The sequence below is a fragment of the Diceros bicornis genome, chromosome 30, assembly GCF_020826845.1.
Source record: "Diceros bicornis minor isolate mBicDic1 chromosome 30, mDicBic1.mat.cur, whole genome shotgun sequence".
NCBI lineage: Eukaryota > Metazoa > Chordata > Mammalia > Perissodactyla > Rhinocerotidae > Diceros > Diceros bicornis.
In genome coordinates this window covers 7408800-7436060 of record NC_080769.1, presented here as the reverse complement: position 1 = coordinate 7436060, position 27261 = coordinate 7408800, and the positions used below count along the sequence as shown (strand labels likewise).

At 41.0% G+C, this 27261-nt stretch overlaps 1 protein-coding gene across 4 annotated transcripts in view; it reads right to left on the bottom strand.

The window, feature by feature from the left end:
• LOC131394531 (zinc finger protein 709-like) overlaps positions 1-24900 on the bottom strand; it is a 34591-nt gene extending 9691 nt beyond the window's left edge. For 2 of the 4 annotated variants that reach the window (XM_058525903.1, XM_058525904.1), the window contains exon 1: positions 24781-24900. Coding sequence is in view for 2 of the 4 variants with exons in the window: in XM_058525904.1 (XP_058381887.1) it covers positions 24781-24783 (3 nt within the window). In the remaining 2 variants the exon portion in view is untranslated. Of the gene's footprint in view, positions 1-2935; positions 3479-17042; positions 19172-24780 lie in introns of those variants that run through there. The other 2 variants (XM_058525907.1, XM_058525905.1) reach the window with 2 other exon arrangements.
• Between the last annotated feature and the right edge of the window lie 2361 nt (positions 24901-27261).

Sequence of the window (27261 nt, the reverse complement as noted above, 5' to 3'; positions counted from 1 at the left end):
AATAGTATAGACTTTTAAATGTCAAAGGTTTCTAGGGACATGGACAGAAAAACTGACCTAAAATTGGAAGATACAACTGTGAACTTAAATATACCCATCTCACACCTTAAGGTTCTCTTTAAAGGAACAAAAACTCCTATTTGGTTCAACAATTTTCTTATCTTACATCATATCTCTCAATCAACTTACATCTGAAAACCCCAAGTGCTAATGGAAACTAGAATCAAAGGGCTAGAATCTTTAATTGATAAAGGAATCCAAGGACAGAAACACAAAGATAGGAATCAGCTCCGAGAAGCAGCCTGCTTGCTCAGAGTTCAGAATGAAAACCCACACTCAGAAAGTTGACCATATTCCCAAAATTTAGGGTCTAAACACTGCCGGTTGAGATGTAACCTCTAGAGAGGGCCAGCCCCTGGTGGAGGGGGGTGGGGCACCTGAGCAGCCACAGGAGTGAACTCTGGGAGCTCCACACACCCTCCCCTCTCCTGTGAGCATGGAAGCACTGCCTCTCCCAGGCTTCCCTTCTCACAAGTGAGGACATGCTCAGCATGGTTCAGTTTAAGGTCCTAACCAAAATGAACCCCCAAATTCATAAACTCTTTGTCCAGCAGACAGAACATCTGATCTTCACAGACTTTCTCAATGTGCACAAATTGCACTCTCAGTGCACCTACAGTGTGGATGCAAAATTCAAACAATTTCTAAAATGTCCAGGCTTAAGGAACCACAACCACAACCTCAGAAAGGGCATCACTGCCTGACCCCATGAGCACGTGCAGCCCCAGCTTTCCAGGGCTCTGCAGCTCCTCTCAGTATAGGGGCTCCTTCCATGGGGGGTGTGAGCAGTAGGACACCTGCAGGAGGAGGCTCCCCAGGAACAATGAACTGAGCCTTCAAGTCCTTCCCTTTGCAGGCCCAAGGGGGCCTTAGCTTGGGTCTCTGACTGTGGGCCTCTGCTCCCCACTGGAGATGCTTTGGAACATCATTGTTAAATGAGACAAACCTAGTGTTTGAATAATCCTGCAAAATCACTTAAACCCTGCCTTTCCATGGAAAATAGGGAAGAAAATTGTAAGGCACTTTTACTAGTTCAACTACAAAACCCCAAGTATCTGTCCCTTTCAGAAAAAAAAGTCAGTTAATCATTACTGTTACTGAGCAAGGACTCACCACCTGATGCACACAAAAGCTGATATCGTGGGACACTAGTCTTGGAAAGAAACAGTTTTTCGTACAATCAACTGGCAAGGAGACAGAAGGACAGGCGCTCAACTCTGTCTCCCCCATCCAAAGTATGGAGTGAGGATTAAGGGAGCAGAGAGGGCCAGCTGGTATGCAGAGGCCCTAGAAGGATGAGTTTTGATTGGCAGATCAAAATGTTCTCTTCTGCATATGCTCCTGGTTGGCTCATCTCCCCTGAAAAATAGCTTTAACATCCAGTAGTTAAGCTCGGGTTAGTTATGGGAGGTTACCAGGAAAAGCACAGTAAACAAAGGTAAACTTGTAATACAGATTTAAGTTATTGCCTTCAACTGATAACAGTTTCTAGAGGTTTAGAGTCATCCTTGCTTCCTGGCACAGAGATGGAGGCACGACTACAAATGGACATTTCCTTTATAAATGTAAATTTCTCTTACAAAAGGGTAACTTCTTCTAGGTTTTCAGAGCTTTTCCTGTGTCTGCTGTTTTTTAAATAATCATCAGTTCAAAATTGCCTTTATGCCAAAGATACATATTTTCGGCTTGCAAATTCTGTTCCTGGTCCTGGGTGACATTATTTCCATGGCAAGAAATCACACCTAAACACTTGTGGTCTGCATGTCTAAGCCCTGGAATTTCACTTGAAAACATCCAAAAGTAAAGAACAGACCTCAGAAACTTACTACACACATTCAGGGGAAGAAGGAGTGAAACAAGTATTCTTAACAAATGGAATGTAATACAGGAATATTATATTTTTTTCTGAAATTCACCTCTTTGTTGCCTGTTTGGAACTATTTTATGTTGTCTTCCAAGCTCTATTGATTAAATACATTTACCCTTAAAGAAAAATGGAGACTTAAATAAGGGAATACATTTTTTCTATGTCACAAAACTAGGGAGGGACAATACCAATGGGACAGACCACCCAAGAATGTTTTTCAAGAGGAACCTCCACCCAAGGACTCCCCAAAGGCTGTCTGTGCCCAGAAAGATCCTGGGGGGAGGGGCACAAGGATTTCATGCAGTGTAGTTCCAGGCGGTTATTTTCTGCTTTCTTCTCATGTAAAATATCCACAGACAAATATAATCTTTAAAAAAGATCCATCCGTGGCTCTGGGGAATAACGATAAACAGTTAAAGTATTAGGTCTGTTTGAAATGCACCTCAGAGGACAAATAGTTGATGATGATGCTGTGAATCAGGAGGGGAAGTTGGCTTTGGGAATGTGGGGAGGGACCTGAAAATTTAGACTTACTGTCAGCCCTAGGAAGAGCTATGCTGGAGGGACAGGGCAGTGGATTTGAGACCCTGTTCCCCAAATATCTGGAAAATTGAGGAGAAAATGGGTGCCCCCTGGGGAGATAGGAGGGACTGAGGAGTCCACAGACCACAGCACTTCCTACACAAAAACCCCGGAGACCAAGTCATGATAGTCCCTGATGACCCTCCCCAAGGTCACCACACAATCTTGGGAGAGGCTGGGCTGCAGGTACAGAGCTGCCCAGAGAGGCTCTGGGGCTCATGTCACCACACACAGTTACGGACAGGACACCCAGAATCCTGGCTGCCAGCCCAGCCCCCATGCTAAGGGGACTAAGTCCCAGCAGCCCCACCTGTGGTCTTGGGTCCACAGCCTCTGGAGGTGACCGCGGTGAGACCACGTCTCCCCACAGCCTATTCCAACCAGCCCCTCCTCTCCGTCTCCTCACCCCCAGGGCCACACACTCACCATTTCTAGGTCCCCTGGGTCCCCTGAGTCCTTCCTATGACTCACACAGCCAGTGCAGATCACAGCGTGACAGCGGCTGTGGTAGAGACACCAGGGATTGTTAACGCAGGTGACAATCAATCTGGAGCATGGCAGGAGCTATAAGGGAGGTGCTCGCAGGTGCGGTGCATTGCCCTATGCACCTGCCCCAGCGGCTTCTCTGACTGGCCAGTCCAGAAGGCCCCGCCCCCTGTGCCTGAGTGACAGTGGGCAGGTGGCTGCAACCTGACTCACCTGGCACATCTGCATTTAGACAGAATTTTTTCCTGGCTTGGGGCTGCCTTCACCATTTTCACCCAATTCTTTGTGAACTTGTGGGCAACCAGTGTGCATTGGGAACTCCTGATTGAGTTTCAAATGGAGAAAGTACAGACCATTAGGGTGGCCCAGGCCAGGCCATGCTGAAACAAGAGGGTCTCATGGCCTCTAGGTGTCAAGGGCTTCTCGTAAGCCTGCCAGGCCAATCATGGAACTGTGACCCTTGTTTAGGAACACATTTGAATGTGACCTCACCATCTGTAATAAAGAGTCAGGCTCCATTTTAATCTGTGATCCTAGCTAGCGATGAGCCTTCCACCCATCCCTTTCCCATCCCACTCATTTGGTGCTTAAGATAGAGAATCCCAGAGCACCTGCCTCTGGTGGAAAGTTTGAATCCCAGAACCCTAGCCTGAATGCAAGATCTCTCCTCAGTCTAACCACAGGGCGTGACATACAACTTATTCAAGTTTCAGGAGTGAATCTTACACTGGAAGGAAATGTATTTTAGATTAGTTTTTGCCTGTGTCCCTAGAGACCTTTCAAATGTTAACTGCTATAATATATGAATCTAAGGCAATTGATTTCTATTTTCACTGATATAAGAAAAACAAATCGTTATACAAATGTGGCATGCACCTGGACACTCTTCCCCATAGCCCTAGATTTATCCCTAGCTAATAAAATTGCATATATTTAAAGATGACAATGTGATGATTTGATAGGCGTATACAATTTGTATAGTTGAAATTTGCTAAGACAGTGGATTAGCTGTTCTCACCACACACACACAAAAGCACCTAGGAGTGGAGTTGATGGGTCATATGGTAATTTTAGGTTTTATATTGGAGGAACTCCCAGACCTTTTCCCAGTGACTATACCATTTTATATTCCCAACACACATGTACAAATTTCTAAATATATCCTCATCAAAACTTATTACCTCAGGTCTTGATTTTAGCCATCACAGTGGTTGTGAAGCGGTATCTCACTGGGGTTTTGATTTGCATTTCCTTGATATCTAACAATGTTCAGTATCTTTTCATATCCTCATAACCATTTCTCTATCTTCCTTGAAAACAGTATATTCAGATCCTTTGACATATTTAAATAGAGTTATTTGACTTTTCATAATTAAGTTTTAAGAGGTCTTTAGATTTTTTTTCTTTCTGATGAGGAAGTTTGGTCCTGAGCTAATATCTGTTGCCAATCTTCCTCTTTTTCCCTGAGGAAGATTGTTGCTGAGCTAATATCTGTGCCAGTCTTCCTCTAATTTGTACGTGAGATGCTGCCATAGCATGGACTGATGAGCAGTGCATAGGTCCGTGCCCTAGATCTGACTCATGAACCCTGGGCCACCGAAGTAGGGCATGCAAACTTAACCACTACACCACTGGGCCAGCCTCGCTCTACATATTTTTGATATACCACTTTCTTATCAGATATATGACTTATAAAAATATTTTCCATTCTGTGGGTTGTTTTTACACTCTTGCCTTAAAAATTTTATTTTTAATTGTGGTAATATACACATACCATAAAATTTACATTTTCACCATTTTGTAAGTGTACAGTTCAGTTATAGCATGTCAGAATTAGCTTTATTTTTAAAGTTGAGTAATATACCACTGTTAAGTATATGCCAAATTTTTTTGATCCGTTCATCTGCTGAAGGGCACTGGGTAACTTCCGCCTTGTGGTTATTGTGACAAATAACGCTAATATAAACACGAGTAGACATATGTCTAAGTCCCTAATTTTAAATCTACTTCAATTTTGAAAAGTAGAATTGCTAGTTCAGATGGTAACTGCAATTTTTAGAAGAATTGCCATGTTGTATTTCATACTATCAACGTAATTTTATATTCCCAGTGATAGTGCACAAGCGTTCCAAAGGGTGTTTTCACTCTCTTGATGGTGTCCTTTGAAACACAAAAGTCATTAACATGACGAAGTCCAAATTACCTTTTTTTTTATGTTTTCTGTTTTTGCTCTTGGCAACTTATCTATAATTCTTTGCCAAATCCAAGGTCAGGAATTTTTTTCCTATGTTTTATCTAAGTATGTTATTGTTTACTCTTCTGTTTGTCTTTATCCTTTCTGGTAAATTATTGTATGTGGTGTCATATAAGGATAAAACCTCTTTCTTTTCCATATGGCTATCCACTTGACATAACACCAACTTATGTAAAGAATATTCTTGGGCCCAGTCCTGTGGCTGAATGGTTCAAGCTCTGCACACTCCACTTCAGTGACCCAGGTTCACGGGTCCAGATCCCAGGCACAGACCTACTCCACTCACCAGCCAGGCTGTGGAGGTGTCCCACAGACACAAAAGTAGAGGAAGACTGGCACAGACGTTAGCTCAGGGATAATCTTCCTCAAGTGAAAAAGCAAAAAAAAAAAAGAGGAGGATTGGCAACAGATGTTAGCTCAGAGCAGATCTTCCTCAGCAAAAAAAAAAAAAAAATTCTTGCCACATACTTGGCATTTTTTTCAAATATCAGTTGACTACAGATGTATGGGTTTATTTCTCAAATCTCAATCTATTCGACAAATCTGTATGTCTCTCCTTGTGTTGGTACCACACTCTCTTGATTACCATTGCATACAACAAAGTTTGAAATCACGAAATGTTAGTCCTACCACTTTGTTTTTCTTTTTCCAGATGGCTTTGGCTATTCAGGTTCCCTTGCAAGTCCACATAATTTTATGAAAGAGCTTGCTAATTTGTATACAGGAATAAGCTGAGATCGTGACAGGTATGTGCTGAATCTCACATCATTTAGGGAACAGTGCCATTTCAACAATGTTAAGTCTTCTGATCCATGAAATTGGAATGTTTCCCTTTTTCTACACATTTTTAATGTCTTTTGACCATATTTTTCAGTTTTCTGAGTATTTATTTTGTACTTCTTTTACTAAATTTATTCCTAAGTATTTTATTCCTTTTGATTTTATCAATGCATTTCTTAATTTCATTATCAAATTGTTCATTGCAAGTGCACAGAAATACAATTGATTTTTATTTTTGATAAAATGATTTTGATCTTGTATTCTACCATTTTGCTGACCTTAATTATCAGTTCTAATAAATTTTTAGTGGACTCAGAGTTTTCTAAAAACAAGATATCTCAGCTGGAAGTAGTGATAGTTTTACTTCTTTCTAATCAATCTTTACATATTTTATTTCCTTTTCCTGCATAATGGCTCCAGCTAAAATTTCCAATATATTCTAGAACAGAAATGGCAAGAGCAGACATCCATCTTTGGTTCCTTATCTTCAGGGGAAAGCATCCAGTCTTTCACCATTAAATATATTAGCTGTGGGTTTTCCATAGATGCTCATTATGATGTTAGGAAATTTCCTTCTGTTCCTGGTCATCTGAGTGCTTTAATCATGAAAGTGTACTGGATTTTGTCAATTACTTTCCCTGAGTCTACTGAAATGATCTGCCATTTTTGCTTATAATCTATTGATATCCTTTGTTACATAAATGGATTTTGAGATGTTACCCAAACTTTCATCCCTGGAATAAATCCCACCTGGTCATCATATATAATTTTTTATATATTGCTGGATTAGGTTTGCTGGCATTTGCTGTCCTGGCCTCACAATGTGAGTATGAAGTGTTCTTTCCATTTTAATTTTTTAAAGAGTTTGTGAAGAATCGGTATTAAATAAATTTTGAATGATTTGGAGAATTCTGTAATGAAGCAATCTTGGCCCAGCCTTATTTTGTGAGTAGTTCTTTGATTATTATTTCCATCCTTTCACTTATTATAGTTCTATTCAGATTTTCCATTTATTCTTTATTTGTGTGTGTGTGTGTGTGTGTGTGTGTGTGTGTGTGTGTGAGAGAGGAAGATCAGCCCTGAGCTAACATCCATACTAATCCTCCTCTTTTTGCTGAGGAAGACCGGCTCTGAGCTAACATCTATTGCCAATCCTCCTCCTTTTTTTCCCCAAAGCCCCAGTAGATAGTTGTATGTCATAGTTGCACATCCTTCTAGTTGCTGTATGTGGGATGCGGCCTCAGCATGGCCGGAGAAGCGGTGCGTCGGTGCACGCCCGGGATCCGAACCCGGGCCGCCAGTAGCGGAGCACGCGCACTTAACCGCTAAGCCACGGGGCCGGCCCCCATTTATTCTTGATTTAGGTAGTTTATGTCTTTTGAGGAATTTGTCCATTTCATCTTAGTTATCCAATTTGTTGCCATACAATCATTCATTGAATTATTTTATGATCTTTTTTAGATCAGGAATGTCAGTAGTAATCTCACTCTTTCTTTCTGATTGTATGAATATGAATCTTCCCCCACTTTCTCTAGGTCAATCTAGCTAAAGATTTATCAATTTTGTTAATCTGTCCATAGAACTCACTTATCATTTCATTGATTTTCTCCATAGTTTTCCCATTCCTTGTTTCACAAATTTCTGCTCTAATTTTTATTATTTCCTTTTCTCCTTGCTTTGAGTTTGGTACCTCATTATTTAAATGTTAAGGTGAAAGGTTAAGTTATTGATTAGAGACCTCTCTTCTTCCTTAGTATAGGCATTAAAGGCTATAAATTTATTTTTCTACTATATTAGATGCAGACTAAACTTTGACATTTTAGTTATGATATAATGTTTTTCATTATCTCTAGTAATAGTCTTTGTTTTCAAGTCTATTTTGCTAGAAATTTGTATCACCTCTCCAGGTATCTTGTGTGTGCTGTTCACACATGTACCTTTCCAGAGTTTTACTTTCAATCTCTTTGTATCTTTGATTCTAAAGTGTGTTTCCTGTACATAGCATATATTTAATTAGATCATGGTTTTATTTATTGTTTACATCTGAAGTGACAATCTCTTCCTCCTGTTTGGATAATATAATCCATTCACATTTAGTATTACTGACATAGTTGCAATTACACTTGCCATTTTACTTTTCATTTTCTACAATTCTCTGTACTTTTTAGTTTCTCTTCTCCTTTTTGGCTTTCTATTGCATTAATTAATGTATGTTCTAATGTAGCATTTAATTTTTAAATGACTTCATTATAGATTGAAGTTCTTTTTTTTACAGGATGCTCCTTTATTTAACATACATCTTAATACATAAGAATAAGCTTTGAATTTATACTAGTTTAATTCCAATGATACATGGAATTTTTACTCATCTATAGCTCTATTCCCTTTTGCCATTTCTGTGGAATTATTGTTATGGAGATTATATCTATTTATGATATAACTCAATACCATATTGTTCCACTTATTTCTTTACCATCTGTACTCACTTCCTTAGCCCAACACATCTTTGCTACCACCCAGGACCTTTGTGCTTCTAATGAGAAACAAATTACACATATATTACATTTCTATATGGAATAAGCACAACAGGACATTGAACACAGTATTTTATACAATTCCTTTGATAACAGCTAAGAGAAGAATAATATAGGTATTTATTTTGTCTTTCATATTTACATAATTACTTATACTGGCATTTTTATGTCAATATTAATTACCATCCTGGGTCACTTGCTTTCAACCTTAAGAATTCCTTCAGTAATCTCAGAAGGAAATTTCCTATTTATATATTTTCTCAGTTTTTATTAATCTGGGAAAGTCTTTATTCCATTTTTATATTTTACATGGTAGTTTTGGTGAATATAGGATTCTTGGTTGAAACATTTTTTCTTTGTCCACTTTTAAAATGTTATCTCTCTGCCTTCTGACCTCCACCTCCTCTGAAGAGACAGCAACTGTTAACTTTACTGGAGTTGCCTGTAGCAGTTGGGTTATTTTTTCAATTTTTTCCCCCAGTGTATAGTTCCTACATTTCTGTATCTTTGGATGTCTCTTATTTTCGATGCAAAGCAGACATTTTAGGCAACATGTTACAGAAACTCTGGGTCCTAGTCCCCTTCCTACAGGGACTTTTTATTGTTATTAGTTTATTTATTTGTTCATTAACTAGGTGGATTATTTTAGTTAAGTCTGCATCCTCCACACAGAGTGAAACCTCTGATATAGCTCCTAGAATCAGGCATGGTTTTGTTACCACTCAAGGGGGGTCGTCTGCCCACTGCAAGACATGCCAAAAGCCAAGAGGCAAGGTGATAGGAGAAAAAGGACTTTTTATTACAGCTTGCTAGCAAGGGGGAAGATGGCCAACTAATGTCCAAAAGAGCCATCTTCGGGGGCACAGAATCTTGAAGCAGTTATATAGGCTAGTGGGTTATAGGGGAGGGGGTTAGGAAATGTTCAACCCCTTGGTGTTGCAGACTGGGAGTTGTCACATCAGATCTTTCAGTTGTCATGGATATCAGCATAGAATCTCTGCCCAGAGGGCATCACATTCCTAGAGAACTCAAAAAAACAAAGTTTTATCATCTTATCACAGCTGGGAGGGCCATAAAATCTACAGAGCCTGCAAATCCCCCAGAGACAGACCCTTACTTATCTAGGCAAACTAAAGCAAAGATTCAAAGGGGCTGGTGAGTCAGGGTTATTCATAGGTCCAACATGGCTTTCTTCTATAAGATGGCTTCCCTTACGCTAACTTTGTGTTGAGCCGGTATCAGTTTCAGGTATGTCTACCGTCATAAGACAGTGGTACTGGTAAGGCTCTCTTCCTCCTTCATGGACACAATACATGGTTAAACTAGATGAATTGCTGGCTGATTGCTCTACTCTTTTCACCAATGTCCTGGGGGTTGGGGGGTGGGGCATGACTTGCTCTGCCCAACAGTCCAGTGAAATTCTGGCTGCATTACTTTCTGAAGTCACAGCTTGATACTTGTTCTGACCCTGAGAAGGGTCACCCTAGCAGTCTAATTTTCTGGTTCTTTCAGAAAACTAGTCAGCCTATAGACTAAGCCGTATGTTCATTAAATACACAAATATACTAATTGCCTTTCACCTCATTCTCCGCTTTCTATAGAATGTCCTTTGACTTGAACTTTTCATGATCTTTTGCTGGCCTTCCCAAAGGAATGAAGAGTTTTTTCTCTTATGGCTGGCTTCTCTCCCGTATTCAGGCAAAATCTCTGTGCCACAACTCTGGAGCTGTGGTGGAGAAAATGGGAAGCCTCTCTGGGTGACAATCCCATTTTAGAGGCTGAGTGATCAGGGGAGATCAGTGGAGAGACAGCAGCCAGAGGTCTTCTTGATGGTCTCGTTACAGCCACCTCATGAGCTGGGAAAAGAGTGGTCAGTGCTCAGTATTCTCAACAAAGCATGAGCACAGCAGAGCCCCTGTACCATGAGAAGGGGCTGGGTACAAGAAGCGTGTCCCCACTGTTCATGTGAACCAATGAAGGACTTAAATTCAGTAAAAGGTAGCTGAGGGCAAGATGGGTAATGTTGAAGTCTTGCTCATCCTAGGAGAAAATTCTTGTTCTGGAAGCTTAGGGAGAGAAAAACTTGTACTCTCGTTCAGGGTGCAGCACTCTGGAGAGGAGTGTTCACTTGCTGAGCTGAGAGTGAGCGTTGTTCAAATCCCACACACTCTCCCCTTTCTCACAAAATTTCCATTGATTTTCTTGAAAAGCTATTCCTGATTTGCTGCTTCCCCTTAGGACAGTTTTCAGAGTCTTTAAATGATTATTTTAAAGTAATTTTCACCAGTTTCACTGCGGAGTGGATCAGTGGAGCTCCTCATATTTTTAAACCAACCTAGTCCATTTCCTACACTGTCATACTGGAAAACCCTCTCCAGATTGATATACAATGACACTACAGGCTGTAATATGACTTGTCATTTTATAGAGAAACAGAATTGAGAAAATTAATTTTGTATGGTTTATAAAAATGTATTGCATACTTCGGAAAATTATTGGTTAGAAAATTAACACATATAGCTGTGGTTTCCCATTAAAAATACTTTAGTTATTTGATTATAAACTATTATTAAAAAGAAAACCACAGACCCAAAATAGAGTTCGTTTTGCTAGGCCCACATCACTAAACCAGGCTTAATACCTAACCTGACTGCAGCTTCAACCTTCCCCAGGAATGTCATCTTAACAGGTCATTCTGGGATTTTCTGGTCAGCATCAATGAGGTAACCTGCCACGTGGGCCATCTGTATCCCCCAAAGGAAGATGAGGTAATCCAGCTAATAAGACAGTTTTGTTCCCAAAGGGAGATAACCTTGTCTGAAATAATTTTTTTTTTTCTGTTTATGACTTCCTTGTCCTGCCTTTAAAATCATTTCCCTTTCTGTAGCCCTTTGGAGCTCCCCCTGACCTGCTAGCTAGGAGCACGTAGATGGGATGCTGCCTGATTCTTGAATTACTTAATAAAGCCCACTACATCTTTAAAGTTTACTCACTGGAATTTTTGTTATTTAACAGGTTTGATGGCAGCAACGGGATCCAAAGCAAACCTCTGACAGCATATGGGATGATGATAATCATAGGAGTGGTACCCATAAACCCCTTTTGAGTCCTCTTTCTCACCACTTCTGAGGGCCGTGGATAAGTTCTCTTTTGTTTCTGAACTCCACTGTCTTGCCTAAAGCTCCCAATCTATTTGGCCTTCCAGTCAGTTCCCCATTTTTCTGGAATCACTAGTGCCCCATTGGGAACTGATGACAGTTCAGACCACAATTCCCTATTTCATCGGAAGCCTCAGCTCTTGGTTTTCTCCCTAGATTCCATGTTGGGAACTGCTGGCACTTTACTCTGAAATTCCCATTTGTTTGGAATCCCTCCCCAAATTCCATGTTGGGAGTTGCCAGTGGCAGCTGTACTTTCCCATCTGTTTGGCATCCCTCCACAGTCTCTATTTGTTGAGGTCCATCGGTTCAATCCACTCCCTAGTCCCAGGATTCACGTTGGAAATTGATGGTACACATTGGGCCTTTTTTTTGGCCAGTCTACAGCAACGTCTTTTGGTTACTGCTGATGTATTAAGGTACACATGTTTGTTTTTCATATTTTATGTAAATAAAAGCTAATGTTAAAGAGGATCTCAGAGACCAAAAAGCCACAAAAATTGGTAGGCATGGGTGGGGCATTTAAAGGCTGTTTAGAGTGCTGGCCACAAAACTCAAAGGCTCTCATGTCAGGATAAGCTGGTCACGGAATGGGTTCAATTGACACTAGGTCACCCAAAACCTCAAGGAATTTTCCATGCAATGAGGCACACTGTGAAACATCACACAATCTCCAACCCAGTGGCACATCCCTTTTGAGTATTAGTTTGTCTCTGAGAGGCCCAAAGGCTTAGCTAAAAGAAAAACTAAAACTAAAGAGCTAAGTGTGCCATCTTTGGGCTCACCTGTTTAGTTTATATCTGAGAACTATGGTCCAGAAGCTATAAATCTCCACAAAAATGGCAAAATCATAATGAGATATTTTGTGTCTTGAGAGCTTGGTTTGGTAACCATTAGATTGGGAGCCCCAAAACAAGGAGGGATAGAAGAGTGAGTTGCACCTCATTTGTAGCTGGATAAGGCTGGACAGAAATGTGGGTGATGTTCCATGTGCAGCTAAAGGTCCTACCAAACTGCTGTCTAACCTCAGGGAAATAACAATGGTTATTATAAGGAATGTTCCAATTAGATAAGATTATTTAAGAAATGCACTTAAAAACAAAGCTTCAAATTTCCAAAAATAGATTATTGAACGTTTCATTTCAAAAATTTAATGAAAAATTAAAGATATAAAACATATCTAAAACAAGACTGTATGACCATAAACAAAAGTTCAACAAGTTAATGGCCTTACAGACACCCCCATGTCTACCTTCAAAGAAAGGCCCCCACATAGGCCCTTCCCAAAGTTGACAGGACTCTGAGGGATTTTCTGGTAAATTACTACGGTATTTGCTTAAACAGCCAATAGAAACTACAATTAAAGTTAGTGAAAAATTTTGCCAAATTCTGGTAAATACCAGAGCTAATCCTCTACTTTAAACCCTACTTGGAGCCCCTGGATGGAATCCTGGGACAACTGGCAAAAGCTGCTTTGGGTGAGAATTCTTACCAGAGCTTCCTCTCCTGGATCACTGTCTGTAGTGCCCAGTCAAGGAAGGGAAATAAAATTTCACACTGTCTCTTCCTTTCTAAATCCAAGCCAATTGGTTATCGATCCCTTCTCTCCCAAAGACAGCTACCCGTCTTGCTTCTCTTGTTTTATGTCCTAAAAACGTGGCTTGGCTTTCTGCTTGCTGGAGAGATGCAAGTTGTTGGTTTTCTTTTGTTTCTATCTTTGGGAGCAACTCTAGATCTTGTGAAGATAATATCTTTTGCACTCTTCTTGGGGACACATCTTGAGTCCAAAAAGTTGTTCAATATCGCCAGAAGTATTCGCTGCTTGACCCTGCTTGTCTTGACTGAAACCCGACAAAATATTCCAAAGGATCTAATAACTCTGGTTATAACCAGAAATTTGGCCAAATTGCAAGCTGACATTCAGAGCCTGATAGAAAGAAATTTTTGCCTTCTCCTCTAAGCTAAATGTATCCAGAGAGAAAGAAAAACATTCCAACATAGGTGGATGGGTGTCAGTTTAGCAACTAGGCTACAACCCAATTCTTTGAGAAATTGAGTTCAACTGTCCTTATCTCACAAATCCTTGCAAAACTAGAAATGCGGCTCTCTAGGCAGGTAAAATTTCTTTTACCGATCCCCAAACCTTCCCTATTCGTCTCCAAAGGCTTAAATTCAACTCCTTCTTGGACAAATCTGCATTCCTTTCTTGTGTTTCTGAGATGTAAATGTTCAAGTACGAACTTCAGGGAGGTAATTCTTATCAGAAGAAAAATGAAAGGGGGCAGGTCATTTGAAACTTTGGCAAATAAAAATCTTTTTAGTGTTTCTCCACAGATATTAGTGAAGGGCTTTAGCCATCTGAGCAGGTAATCTGAACTTTCTCCATCTACCAGAAAAACAACTTAGATCCAACTTCTTAATAACTAGTGAGTTTTACATTATCATACCTCTCTCACGCCTAAAATTTTAAAATGAAAATTATAAGGTCTCTGTTTGCATTTGTCTGTATGTTTTGTAGATATGTGGTATTTTTCCACCTGTGGACTGTATTACTAAAATTAATTTGTAAATAGTTCTATTTAATTGGCTTAAACAAACAAGTTCTTAATATTCATAAAATTCTCAAAAATATAATATAAACTAACCTAAATGCCTTTCAGGTTCACATGATCTGGGAACACATTCAGTATTAAAGCTAGTTTTAAGTTAGTTGATTTAATGAAAATAGACAAGTCCTTAGAGTTATCAACAATGCAGACATACAACTATTCTTCCACTTGGGGTTATTAATCAAATGAATCCATGTTATCTCTTACAATATTTGTCAGCAAGAAGAATTAGTTTTGGATAATGACTGACTTTTTCTAATGTCTAATGAAGGTTTGTGAGTCATCTAAACATAGTTCTTAAGAAGAAGCAAATTAAATAGATGTAAGCGAGATAAAATGTTACAAGTGTACTTTTGTAATAGTCTTCCCAAATCATTTTGGCAGCCTATTACCTTAAAGTTTTGCTGAGTTAAGTTAAATGATGAGTTCAGTTAAATTTATTGAATATCCAGATCATTTCCAAATAAGAAAAAATATTGAAACGTTAATTACTGAACATAAGTTTATCTACTTTTTGCTTCCTTCTACAGAGGAATTAAAGATATTTGGGTCTGTAGTAAACATGTCTTGTGCCATGCTGTAAAATTTACTATGAGGAACCACATGTTTCTAGCTATCATAAAAAGTATTTATAAGTCTGTGAATCCATAGAATGCTAATGTAAAAGACAGTTCATAATCGCTTGCTTCTCAGTTTTCACTAGAAATTAAAAATTTCTAAGGGTTAAAATTTCTAATACATGTAATTAAAACTACTAAAAATAATAAGGAAAAGGAATTTTATGTATGGTAAGGGCTGGCTGATTGTAATAAATTTAATTAAGTAAACGAGTTTTAATATCAAAAGCTGTTGCAAAATTCATATTTGGATTTTTCTCTGTTAAAAGTATAATATTTTTCTTGAACTGTTGGTCTCCTCCTCATAATCAGAAATTATAAAAGTTAGTTTCCTTTCCTTACTAAGTAACCTGCCTAGAAGAAAAAAAACCTCGTGTCTTGTCAAAATAATCACCTATGTTCCATGTTGTCTTCACCGGGTCTTAGATTACTTAAACCCAGTACTCTCAGTATTGAAAGAGCTAAATTTTGCTCACAACTATGTAAACTTCTGTATTTGCCTTTGAAATCTTATGTCACTTTGGTCAAATAGATAATTAATATTGTTTCATAATGATCTGTGATCCTAATTAGGCAAGTATCTAAAACCTTTGGATATTTTTAATAAACTTCCCAAAAATCCAACTCTAAATGAAGTCTTTTTGACTTTGAACTAATTTTAAGTTTTTCCAGAAGGCCCCTGGAACATCTCAAAGTATCTGTTCTCTCTTCTTATAGAAAGGGAGATGTTAAACTAATTAGACTTATTTCATATGCCAAGTTACATGGGAAACATTATCAAATAAGAGGTAATGCTAGGTAATGCCACCCTGGTGGCACAGTAGTTAAGTTCACATGCTCTGCTTCAGCAGCCCGGGGTTCACAGGTTCAGATCCCAGGCATGGACCTACATGCCACTCATCAAGCCATGCTGTGGCAGTGTCCCACATACAAAATAGAGGAAGGTGGGCAGAGATGCTAGCTCAGGGCCAATCTTCCTCAGCAAAAAGAGGAAGACTGGCAACAGATGTTAGCTCATGGCCAATCTTCCTAACCAATAAAAAAAAACAGAGGTAATGCTAAGCCTTCTTTATGTTGTGTCTGTACAGGTATGTGTTCTAAGTGTTCCAGAAATTGCAGGAAATTCCTGGAAATCTGATATGTCCTGGTACAATGTAATCAGAATATCCCACTTATTATCTTAAAATGTTGTATGTGACAAATATAACCAACTTTCTTTGTTAATTCCATTATAATGAACTCTCACCAGATCTTTATCCATGGGCATTTTTAAGTCTTTTGTCACTTAGAGAGAGCTATTGTTTTACTCTGATGCTTTTACAAGTGTTCCTGCAAAAGTGCTTCATCTTCAAGGAGATTCAAAGAAAGAACTTTTCGACAAGTATAACTTTCTGATAACTTTAACATTGTAAAAATGAACTTGTAAAAATAAAGACTGCTCTTAAGTCTCCTTGGAAGACACTATACCAGGTCCTCCTCACTACCCAGATGACAGCAAAACTTCAGAGGCTTGAACCTTCAATACACACCTCACAGCTGAGGAAGGCTCCCGCCTGATATCTGGTCCTGTATACATGCTGGAGACCTCCAATCAAACTGACAAGGAAGAGAAGCAGCTGACAGAGGTAGACTGCTTCCTCCTAAGATTTCCAGTCAAGATTTCCTACTTTAGCTAAACATAAAACCCTTACTTTTTCTCTCCCTTTCCTTTAGTCTGGCATGGGCCAGGAAAGATAGCACCATCATTCATATGTCCGAGGCCATTGCTAAGAAGGGTAACCTCTGGAATTTAGACCAATATTTTATTTCAGGCTAGGAGAAAATTTGACAGCTGGTTTGAATGGGCTAATGCAACAATTCCCGTAAATGAGTCCATCAACAATGCTACTTTAGTGAGAGTGGTACCTGCCCTTATAGAATTTATCTTTGTAGTGGTTACCATTCTCCTTAGGCCTATGAATGCCTGGATGGCTGGTGCTTAACTGGGCAATGCCTCTTACATTATGTAACTGAGCCCTAACTTTTCACAAGTGAACTAAGACATCTCACTAATTGTCTCCCCTAAATTTACACTGTTTTGTTAGAAAGGACCTACCAGGAGGCATTCAGGACTCAGGATTCACTTCCTTTGACAGGGCCATACTTCCCTGGTTAGGAGTAAATGTAAATGAGAATATAATCAAAAAACCTCGCCTTAATTCTTGAAGATATTGCAAAATCCATTGCTAAGACAAGAGCTGCCCAACAAAGATCCTTCGACTCTCTGGCCAAAGTTCTTCTTGGTAACAGGATAGCCCTTGATTATCTCTTAGCTGAACACCACCAGCTGCACCTCAATTAACACTTCTGGGAAAGTTGAAACTCAATTACATAAGATCACAGAGGAAGCTATTTGTCTTTTATTAAAAGGTGACTCCTTCAATGGGGTCTTTCTTTTACTAATTTGATTTTGATTGGTTTTGGTCTTAGGGACCATCTCTCTAAAGTGCAGTCCAGATATTGAGAACTACCCTGTTTATTATAATCATAACAAACTCCCTGGTGCATTGTACTCTCTGAAAAGCTTTAAATGCATATTTGCAGCCACTAACCACCAAGCAAATGATCTCCCTATGACTGGAACATCAGAAAAGGAATGAAGAGATGACGGACCTAGGACCTCAAGATTGTAAACCTGAAGCCTTGACCTATGAACGTCACAGGGGTTAAGGAAAAACATCACGACCTCTGGATACCACCCAAAGGAACAACAAAATCAGAGAATGTCATTGCAGAATCTGAAAGTGGTGCTAATGCCTTCAATGTTGATCACATCTCTCAGTTAAGCTGAGAGTCTGATCAAAAAAGGGGGAAATTGTGAAAAAGAAAACCAGAGGTCCCAAACTGAGTCACTTTTACTAGGCCCATGTCACCAAACAAAGGCTTAACACCTAACCTAAGTGCACCTTCAAGCTTCCCCAGGAATGTAGTCTAATCAGTCAGTCTAGGATTTTCTGATCAGCACCAATAAGGTAATCTGCCACATGGGCCCTCTCCATCCCCCAAAGGAAGATGATGTAATCCACCTAATAAGACCCTTTTGTCCCCAAAGGGAGCTAACCTTGCATAAAATAACCCTTCTTTCTGTTTATTAATTCCTTGTCCAGCCTTTAAAACCTTTCCCTTTCTGTAGGCCTTTGGAGCTTCTCTCTACTTGCTAGATGGGATGTATTGCTACATTGATGAATTGCCCAATAAAGGCAATTGAGGAGTTGCTCAATAAAGGCAATTAGATCTTTAAAACTTAGTTGAACTTTTGTTATTTAACACTATTAAAGATAAAATATGGTTCATACCTTTAATCATGAATTGTTTATTGTGAACATCAATTTTCAAAAACTGAGCCTATGATTTAAAAGTGTGTCTGAAGGCTGCTCCTAGCATGAATTCTAGCATTGGCATCTAGATTCCCCATGCTCCTGTAGATAACAACGTAATTCATTTCTTGTCCGTCTTTTCAGCATTTATGTACAAAGAAGCAATTTAAAGTACATATTTTTTCTTCCCTTTGATATGCAAAGGTCAAGTGGTTTACTTTGTGAAATAAGCTTTGCTTTCTTGTTCATGTTTAAATAAATCCTGCATCTACTTTCATATCAACGGTAGTGTGTCACCAGCACATGTGATGGAGAACACTGGACAGCTGCTGCTACTGTCCCTCACCAGGCCGTCCCTGGTCAAAGACAGGACCCAGTGGTCAGCAAGATTAGTGAAACTCCAGAAAATCATGCTAGAAGATGCCCTGACCAACAGTTGACCTCATCTTCACATTTTTACAGACTTTTAGCTTACCACCAATGGTCTAGTGGCCTGGCAACAAGAACAACATAAGCTACTTATCCAAGATTACCCATTTGAGAGGAAGCACTCTGGGATAATCTTGCTCATAATTACTCAAATACATAAGAAGATCACACATGTCTCTGCATGTACTAAAAATCAAAACCCAAAGTCTCACTTCAACCCTCAGGCTGAAAAATTAGTTAAAATTTCTGAAACATACTGACACCTCAGTTTTATTCAGAAGCAGAGAAAACAAACAGTGGGTGTGGGAGGCAGGCTTTGGAGCATCAAGACAGTGAGGGGCCCCTCTGTTCCCATGGGAGGATGTGAATGGCTTATCTGAATAATTCTGTGGACAGACATGGTAATGATACCCACTAGGTTACAGACTAAGACTATAATACTATTCTGTAAAAGTAAAATACTATATTACACACTACAAAACTAATTATACATCTTAATTGTATATAATATATTCTACTTGTATATAATATATACTAATTATGTATAATCCTATACTATAATCTACCCATACTATATACAGGTAATATACTACATACACCATATATATTTAAACATATATCCACTGTATTCAACATTCTCTCTCAACATATATACACAGATACACAGATACACATTTTATGCAGCAGTAGATAATTTTATACTATACACTATATTATAATACAGTACCCAACTACTTTTAGCATAGATGAAGAAAGCCTCCATAAAATACCTGTACAGTGAATCCAGCAATATATAAAATGACCTAAACACCATGACCACGTGGGATTTAATCTAGGAAAGAAATGTTGGTTTTCCATCTGAAAATGAATAAATATAAGGAACCATTAATAGAATAAATGTCAAAAACTGCAGGATCATCTCCATAGATACAAACAAGCATTACACCATGTTCAACACCCCTTCACAAGGAAAACACTCAATAAACTGTGATAAACTCCCTCAGTAAACTACCTCAACCTGCAATAAACAATGAATGAACAACCCACAACTGCCATCATTCTTGATGGTGAACGACTGGAGGCTTTCTCTCTAAGATCGGAGAGAAGACAGAGACGTCTGCTCTCACCAGTTCTACCCAACACGGTAGGAAAGGTGCTACCAGAGCCATTAGGCAAGAACATGGAAAAAACAACTATCCCAGATTTCAAAGGACACAAACACATAGCTCCACAGAGAAACATATAAAATCACAGACTGTGAAATGGCACATATAAGACACAAGCAGACACAGACACCAACTCTGAGAATTAGAGACACACAGATGTTCCCATTAACACAAAGCTCACGCCCTCTGCACTCTGCCCATTTTTCTTTACTCTTTATGGCTTAACCGCTAAGCCGTGGGGCCGGCCCTTAATTCTAATTCTTGATCATTGGATCAGAACTTCCCAACTCACTATGGGATATGGTAGAAAAAGGGGTGTTATGACCTCAGACAATTTAGGCAAGACCATCATTCTGATGGCTAAAGATGAAGCATTTGTTCTATTCATCCTCTACATTATATTCATTAATACCCTGAAGATCATCAGGGGCACCTTCCTTAAATGTAGTGGGATCCCAGGTATAACTGTAATTTGACACCTAGTGTTGATTAACTGCTTGAAAGTTTCTGATTAGCGCATTACATCAGATAGCAAAATTAATTCAGAACATGTGTTGCGGAGGCCCAAAGCCAAGGAGTGTCACTTTATCTGTTATGTAAATTCTTTCAGTACATTCTAGATTTCCAATTGGGTCATATTACAGACCCTTGTTTTAGTAATTTATCTATTGTTTCCTTCCTCCTGATCTTTCATGTTTCATTTTCTTCCTCATGGGATACACTTCAGGCGAGGAGATTCTTCTCTATCCTGGTATTTATAATTTTTTTCCACCCAAGAGCCTCAAAACAATGCCATCAATGTTAGGAGCCTACCCCTGACACTGTTTGCTGTATTGTTTAAACCCTGGGCTTAAGTCACATTTGAATTAATACATTGTGCCACACGGGTGCCTTGAGTGTTGTCCCCTACAACTCAGAAGGTCAGGATCTTTATGGCAATAGAGGCAGGGGCAGCAGCAGCAGAGGTACTTAAGGGTCTCGGCAAGCCCTCTGCTATTAGGAGTGTGGACTCAGCCCACCACCTACAGCTTGTCTTTCCCTCCCTCTTATCTTTCTTTTAAAATAACTGCTCTTTCAGCAGTGACTGTCTGATGAACCCACGTCTTGCAAAGTGTACCGTCCTTGTCTACCAACCTCATCCCTTGAGTATGTCAGGCCAACACAGCTTCTGTCACAGCTTTACTCTAACAAACAGAAAAATCCCACCAAAGACATTGACCCAGGATTCACTTAAGGAGGCCCCAATCCCAAAGTCCTGCTCCCAAATGCCTACAAATTCATCAAACTGCCAACTCTGGTCAGCTGAGCCAAGAACTGAGGCTTGGTGGGTCAACACTGCAACACGGGGCAGCACAGCTCACAGCACAGGCTCCCCAGCAAGCAGCAGCCCACAGCGCAGGCCGCCACCAGGCAGCAGAGCAGGTGAGCAACTCAGAGCAGAAGACAGACCCACGGGGGATGCTCTGGACATGCTCCTTCAGGGCATTAAATGTTACAGTCACCTGCATAGGGGTGATTAACTTGTTGAGACTGATGCCAGGGCGGCGCGGGCACGCACGGGCACACACACACACAGTAGGAAAAGGCTTAGGGCTCATATAACACACACACACACACACACACACACACACACACACACACACACGGTAGGAAAAGGCTTAGGACTCACATAACAGAGGTCTGAAGGGGAGGGCAGGGCTGGCCTCTCAAGCAGCTCTGGAAGGGCTCAGAGAGCAAGGAATGGAGCCTGGCCTGGGTGTGCACTGGGCTTGGGGGTGGGGCGGGGCAAGAGTTCTGCACACAGGCAGGGGCTTGTGTGGTGGAATCTCCTGCCTGCTCCAGAGGAGAGAACACCCAGGCTTTCTCATCAGCCTGTCCAGGTGGGGGCACAAGCGGAAGAGGGAGGAGCGAGGCTTAAGCTGTGAGTACTCATCCAAAAAGTGGAGTCTGACTGTTCATTACAAGCACAAAATGGAACAAAAAAATATGCATTCTTGATTGCTTTATATAAAGAAACACTAACAGGGGCTCAAAAATGATCAAAACTGTGTATCTGGGTGTTACTTGAGTACCAGTGCAGGGGGGGACCAGGATATGTTGGCAGTGAGTCTTCTGAAGTTAGACTTTGCTGTCTTACAGATTTATTTTAAAAAACAGAGAAATTTATATTCTTTAATTTTAACTCTTGTACATAGGAAACCATTCTAGGATTTAATTCCTTTAAACACTAACAGTTACAAAAGCATAAGATTTGAAAATAAAATTTTCAAATCTCTAACTAAAAGGACATGCAGCATCCTGGTTTGTGCTTTCCCTCTATCTCACACCAGTGGTGTTTTCAAAAGTAAGTGGCATTATTACAATGCAATCAGGGTTCGAGTTTAAATCCTTAACTGTATTGGATTTTCAAAGATATAAAAAGTTTTCCTCACATCAATTAATACAGAATTTAATTGCATTAGCCTTTTAAACTAATATGTTCTCTAGAGATATGTACAAAAGAGAACTGATCAAAAAATGAAAACAATTTCTCATCCTATCTCTCAATCAACTTACAGTTTCAGGGCCCAAGTGCTAAGGGAAACTAGAGCCAAAGGGCTGCACTATTCAATCAATAAAGGAATCCAAAGGCAAGAAACACAAATACTGGAATCAGCACAGATAAGCAGCCTGCTCCCCACAGGACAGAAGGAAAGCCACACTCAGAAGCTTCCATATTCCTGACTCTCCTGGTTGAGACAGAACCCCTGGAGTGGGTCAGTCCCTGGTGGAGGGGCATGGGGCACCTGAGCAGCCACAGGAGTGAACTCTGGGAGCTCCACACACCCTCCCCTCCCCAGGGAATAATGCAAATGCTCCCTCTCTCAGGCTTCCCTTCTCACAATGAGGAAAACTCAGCTGGATTCAGTTGAAGGTTCTGACCCAAATGAACTCCCAAATTAATGGGCACTAATCCAGGACACAGAACTCCGGACTTTCACAGACTTTCTCAATGTAAACAAATTACTGAGTGCATCTACTCTGTGGATGCAAAACTCCCAACTTATTTCTAGAAAGAGGCCCAAGGAACTCACAGTTACAAGCTCAGAAAGGGCATCACCTCCCCACCGCCATGTGCACATGCACCCCCAGCTTTCCAGGGCTCTGCAGCTCCTCTCAGTATAGAGGCTCCTTCCATGGGGGGGGGGGTGAGCAGCAGGACACCTGCAGGGGGAGGCTCCCCAGGAAGAACAACTGGGCCTTCAAGTTCTTCCCTTTGCAGGCCCAAGGGGGCCTTAGCTTAGACCCACTGCCCTCAGGCCTCTGCCCCCACTGGAGTTTTTTTGGACCACACTGATATTTTATGACACAAACCCAGTGTTTTAACAATCCAGCTAGAACACTCAAACCAGTCTTTATGTGAAAATGAGAGAAAATTATATGGCAATTTGTTGGATCAACAAGAAACCCCACAATAATGTATTGCATTTTTGGGGGAAAAAGGGTGTTAATATAGTATTATTTCTATGACAAGTAATGTTTTTATAAACTATTAATCACACTTGAACGCTTCAGGTCTGCCAGTCTAAGACCTGGAAATCCATTTGAACTCACCCAAAATGAAAGAATAGACCTCAGAATATTAGTACCCATGATGGGAGAGGAAAAAAGGGAAAGAAGACTCGAGTACACGCAATGTAAAACTCGACTATTTTATTTTTTTCCTGAAATTCACCTCTTTCTTGTCTCTTTGGAAATATTTTATATTGTCTCTCAAGTCATATTGAATAAATTTAAAAAAATTTTTATTCGTTGCAAAACGGAGACTAAAATAAAGTGATTAAATCTTTTAAAGGTGACTAACTCAAGTAGGGACAGGGCTGAAACCACAGATCCTGGAAAGTTTCTCAAAAGAAACCTCCACCCAAAGGACTTCCCATAGGCTGTCTGTGCCCAGAAAGATCCTGGGGGGAGGGGCACAAGGATTTCATATCACGTAGCTCCAGGTGGTTATAGGCTGCTTTTCACTCATGTGAAATATCCATACACAAAACAAATATTTTAAACACAGCCATCCATTTACTGTGAGAGAATGATAATTAAAATACTGGATCTGTTTCAAATCCATCAAGAACAAACAGTTGATAATAATGCTGTGAATTGGAGGCAGGAACTTGCCATTTGGGAATGAGGGGGAGATTGGAAATTTAGGCCTTTGTTGCCAGCCCTACGAAGACCTAGACTGAGGGGACAGCGTCGTGGACTTGAGACTCTGCTCCCCGAATATATGAAAAATTCAGAAGAAAACAGGTGCCTCCAAGGAGAAAGGAGGGACTGGGGACCCCACAGCCCACAGCTCCTCCCACGCAGGAGCCCCGGAGACCGAGTCACGATTGTCCCCGATGACCCTCCCCGTGGTCACCGCACCATCTGGGGACACGCGGGGCTGCGGGCGCAGAGCTGCCCAGAGAGGCTCCGGGGCCCACGTCGCCGCGCGCAGTGACCACAGGACGCCCGGGGTCCCGGCTGCCGGCCCCGCCCCCACGCTGCGGCCGGAGGGGACCGAGGTCCGAGCGGCGCCCCCCGCGGACTCGGGTCCGCAGACTCCGGAGGCGACCGCGGGGAGGCCGGGTCCCACTATGGCCACTTGTGACCAGCCCCTCCTCCCATTAGCCTCACCCTGGGGACACAAAGTCACCATTTCTAGTCTCCTGGGTCCCACTGAGTCCTTCCTGTGACTCCCACAGCCAGTGCAGATCAGTGCGACAGAAGCTGCGGCAGAGCCACCAGGGACCGTTAACGGCAGGTGACTACCGACCCCGAGCACGGCAGGAGCGACATGGGAAGTCCCCGTTGGGCCAGACACTCCTTCCCCAAATCCTGACTCCCGCCAAACTCTCACCATTTCTAGGTTTCCTGGGTCCCCTAAGGTCCTTCCTATGACTCCCGAAGTCGGTACAAGTCACAACTCGACAGAATAGTCGGCAAAACCACGTACAGCCTTTAACGGCGGAGAGACGCGAAACCCGCGTGGCTAGAGCTAGCAACAACTTCCGGGGTGGCTGGGAGCTTCGCCCCACCCACCTGCCCCGTCGCCGCCTCTGATTGGACAGTTCAAAAGACTCGCCCCACCCCCCGTCTCTGAGTGACAGCACCCTGAGTTTAGGTGTCTGAGCAGAATGCCAGACAGAGCTCTTTTTCTGCAGGGATATTAACATTGAAAGGTAATGTTGCGAGGGGACTCCTGGAATTGTGATCCTTGTTTACAAACACACACAATTGAAAGTCACCTCACCATGTGCAATAATTAGCCTCTCTCCATTTTGATCTTTGTTGACAAGTGGAGTCTTACACAGTTTTGCCAATTAGGTACACAGGCACAGACACTGTGACCAGGGAGCTAGGAAAAGAAGGAGGTACCGAGAAACCGATAAAAACGAACATTATCTGTGAGTGTTTGCAGTTGTAAGTTACAAGAAGAGCCTAACCACAGAAGGTTCCCTCAAGCAACCTAGCTGAAGCCAGTTCTAGCCACCTCAAACCGTTCTTAAGTGAACTGAAATGAACTGTACCCCTTAATATCTCATAATATTTTAAATTATCCTTCCCTAGAAGGGACCAAGCAGCCATTTCTAGATCATGCGATGTATGTAGTAGTATGTGTACATCTACCCATGAGCCTTAAAGGAACATGACTGTTAGGCAAGAAACCGTTATCTCCCACATTTTCCTGAACTGAATACTCATGAACTGTACTATGATCTAACAATTAAGGACCACCCAAAACCTTGTCTGGGGAGACATTGCGTTGGGAGACATCATGGTGTTCTCTATTACTTGTGCAAGTAATAAACCTTTCTTTACCTACTTCTGCCTTGTTTGTGCCTTTTGGCTCCACAATCACCAAGAGGTAAAACCACTGTGTTCAGTTACAACACCAGGGATGTATTAGGTGGGCATCCTTCCAACACTTCAGTCAGATTCAGAATAAGAGTATTGGGAGCCTAAAGAAGCCATCATTTGAGAAGAAAGGTGACTTCTGCGTATTCAGAATGGTTAACTCTAGAAAATGTTTCTGACATGAAAATATTTGTATCCCGTGGAAGATATAAGCAGAGACTCTTTCTCACTGGTGGTGAAATCACTCTCTGTGGTCATGCCCCACCCCTTACTTGTAGTTACACAAGTAAATCCATCTATAATGAGAATTATCAGAAAACTGAGTTTCATCTAAATAATCATCTCACTGACTGGTGTATCTATACTAGAGAGTAACATTCATTCTGACAATGTTGGAATCACTCCATGACAGGCATCCTCTCCATATAGTCTGCACAGATATCACTTCTGGCAACTTCCTCTTCTAATTCCCTAAGGAAATGCTCAACTTTGATACCATTTGAGTCAAAATACCCCACCCAAGTCCACCTGAACTTCAGCAACAACTCCAACATGCCCATGGACAGAACATCCTTGGAGGCCATCTGACATGTGGAAACTGAGCGGCAGAGCCAAAGAATCATAAGTCATCTCAATGAAAACAGAAAAGAAGGGCCCAGTTTGCAACCAGTGCTCATCATACAAGGGGGAACACCACTGGGAAGTAGCATTGTCGATCAGTCACCCATCCAATGTAGGAAGAAAAGTTGTGTGGGTATTCAGCATCAAGTATTGAGAGATGGAGAAGATATTTCCATTTCATTATCTGTTTTTCATCTTCCCATTGAGAACTATATGGAAAATAATAGCCTAGAAGCCGTTTTCTTGGAAATCACTCTGATTTCCTAAGTCAGGAATGCCTCTTTTTTTTTTAAATTTATCTCCTAACTCCTCATGTCCACTGCAAATAAAGGACACACCATCCTAAGAATGCGCATTCATCTGGGAAGTTGTGTAAGTCTGGCTCCACTCTCACACACTGTCAGAAACATAGTGCTGAAGAAAGTACATTTCTTCACTGCCCTTCGCCACCCTACTTTCATTTGCACCTGTGGGAATTGTACAGTTCCAGTAGCGGCCACATCTGGGCAGAAAATGCAGATATGCTTCCTGCACTGATAAATTGATAAATTGTTCTGCTTTGCGGGTAACATTAGGGACAATCTCACACTGTCTTGAGGCCACATCCTGGTGCTCTCAAAGGTCCTTTAATCCCTGTGGTTAACACTGTGGACATGATTTCTTAAGGTTGTGTTCAGTAAGAGCACGGTCCTGTTTATCTCCATCATGGCAAACAAGAAGGCTAGAATATACTTGGAGTGTTGGTGCATCCACCTGCACTGAGTAAAGCCCATAAGAACTCAAGAATATCCAGAAGGTGGTCTCCTAAGCCAAGCAAAGAGCTCCACTTAAGTAGCACAGGGAGTTTTTTGTAAGTATGAAA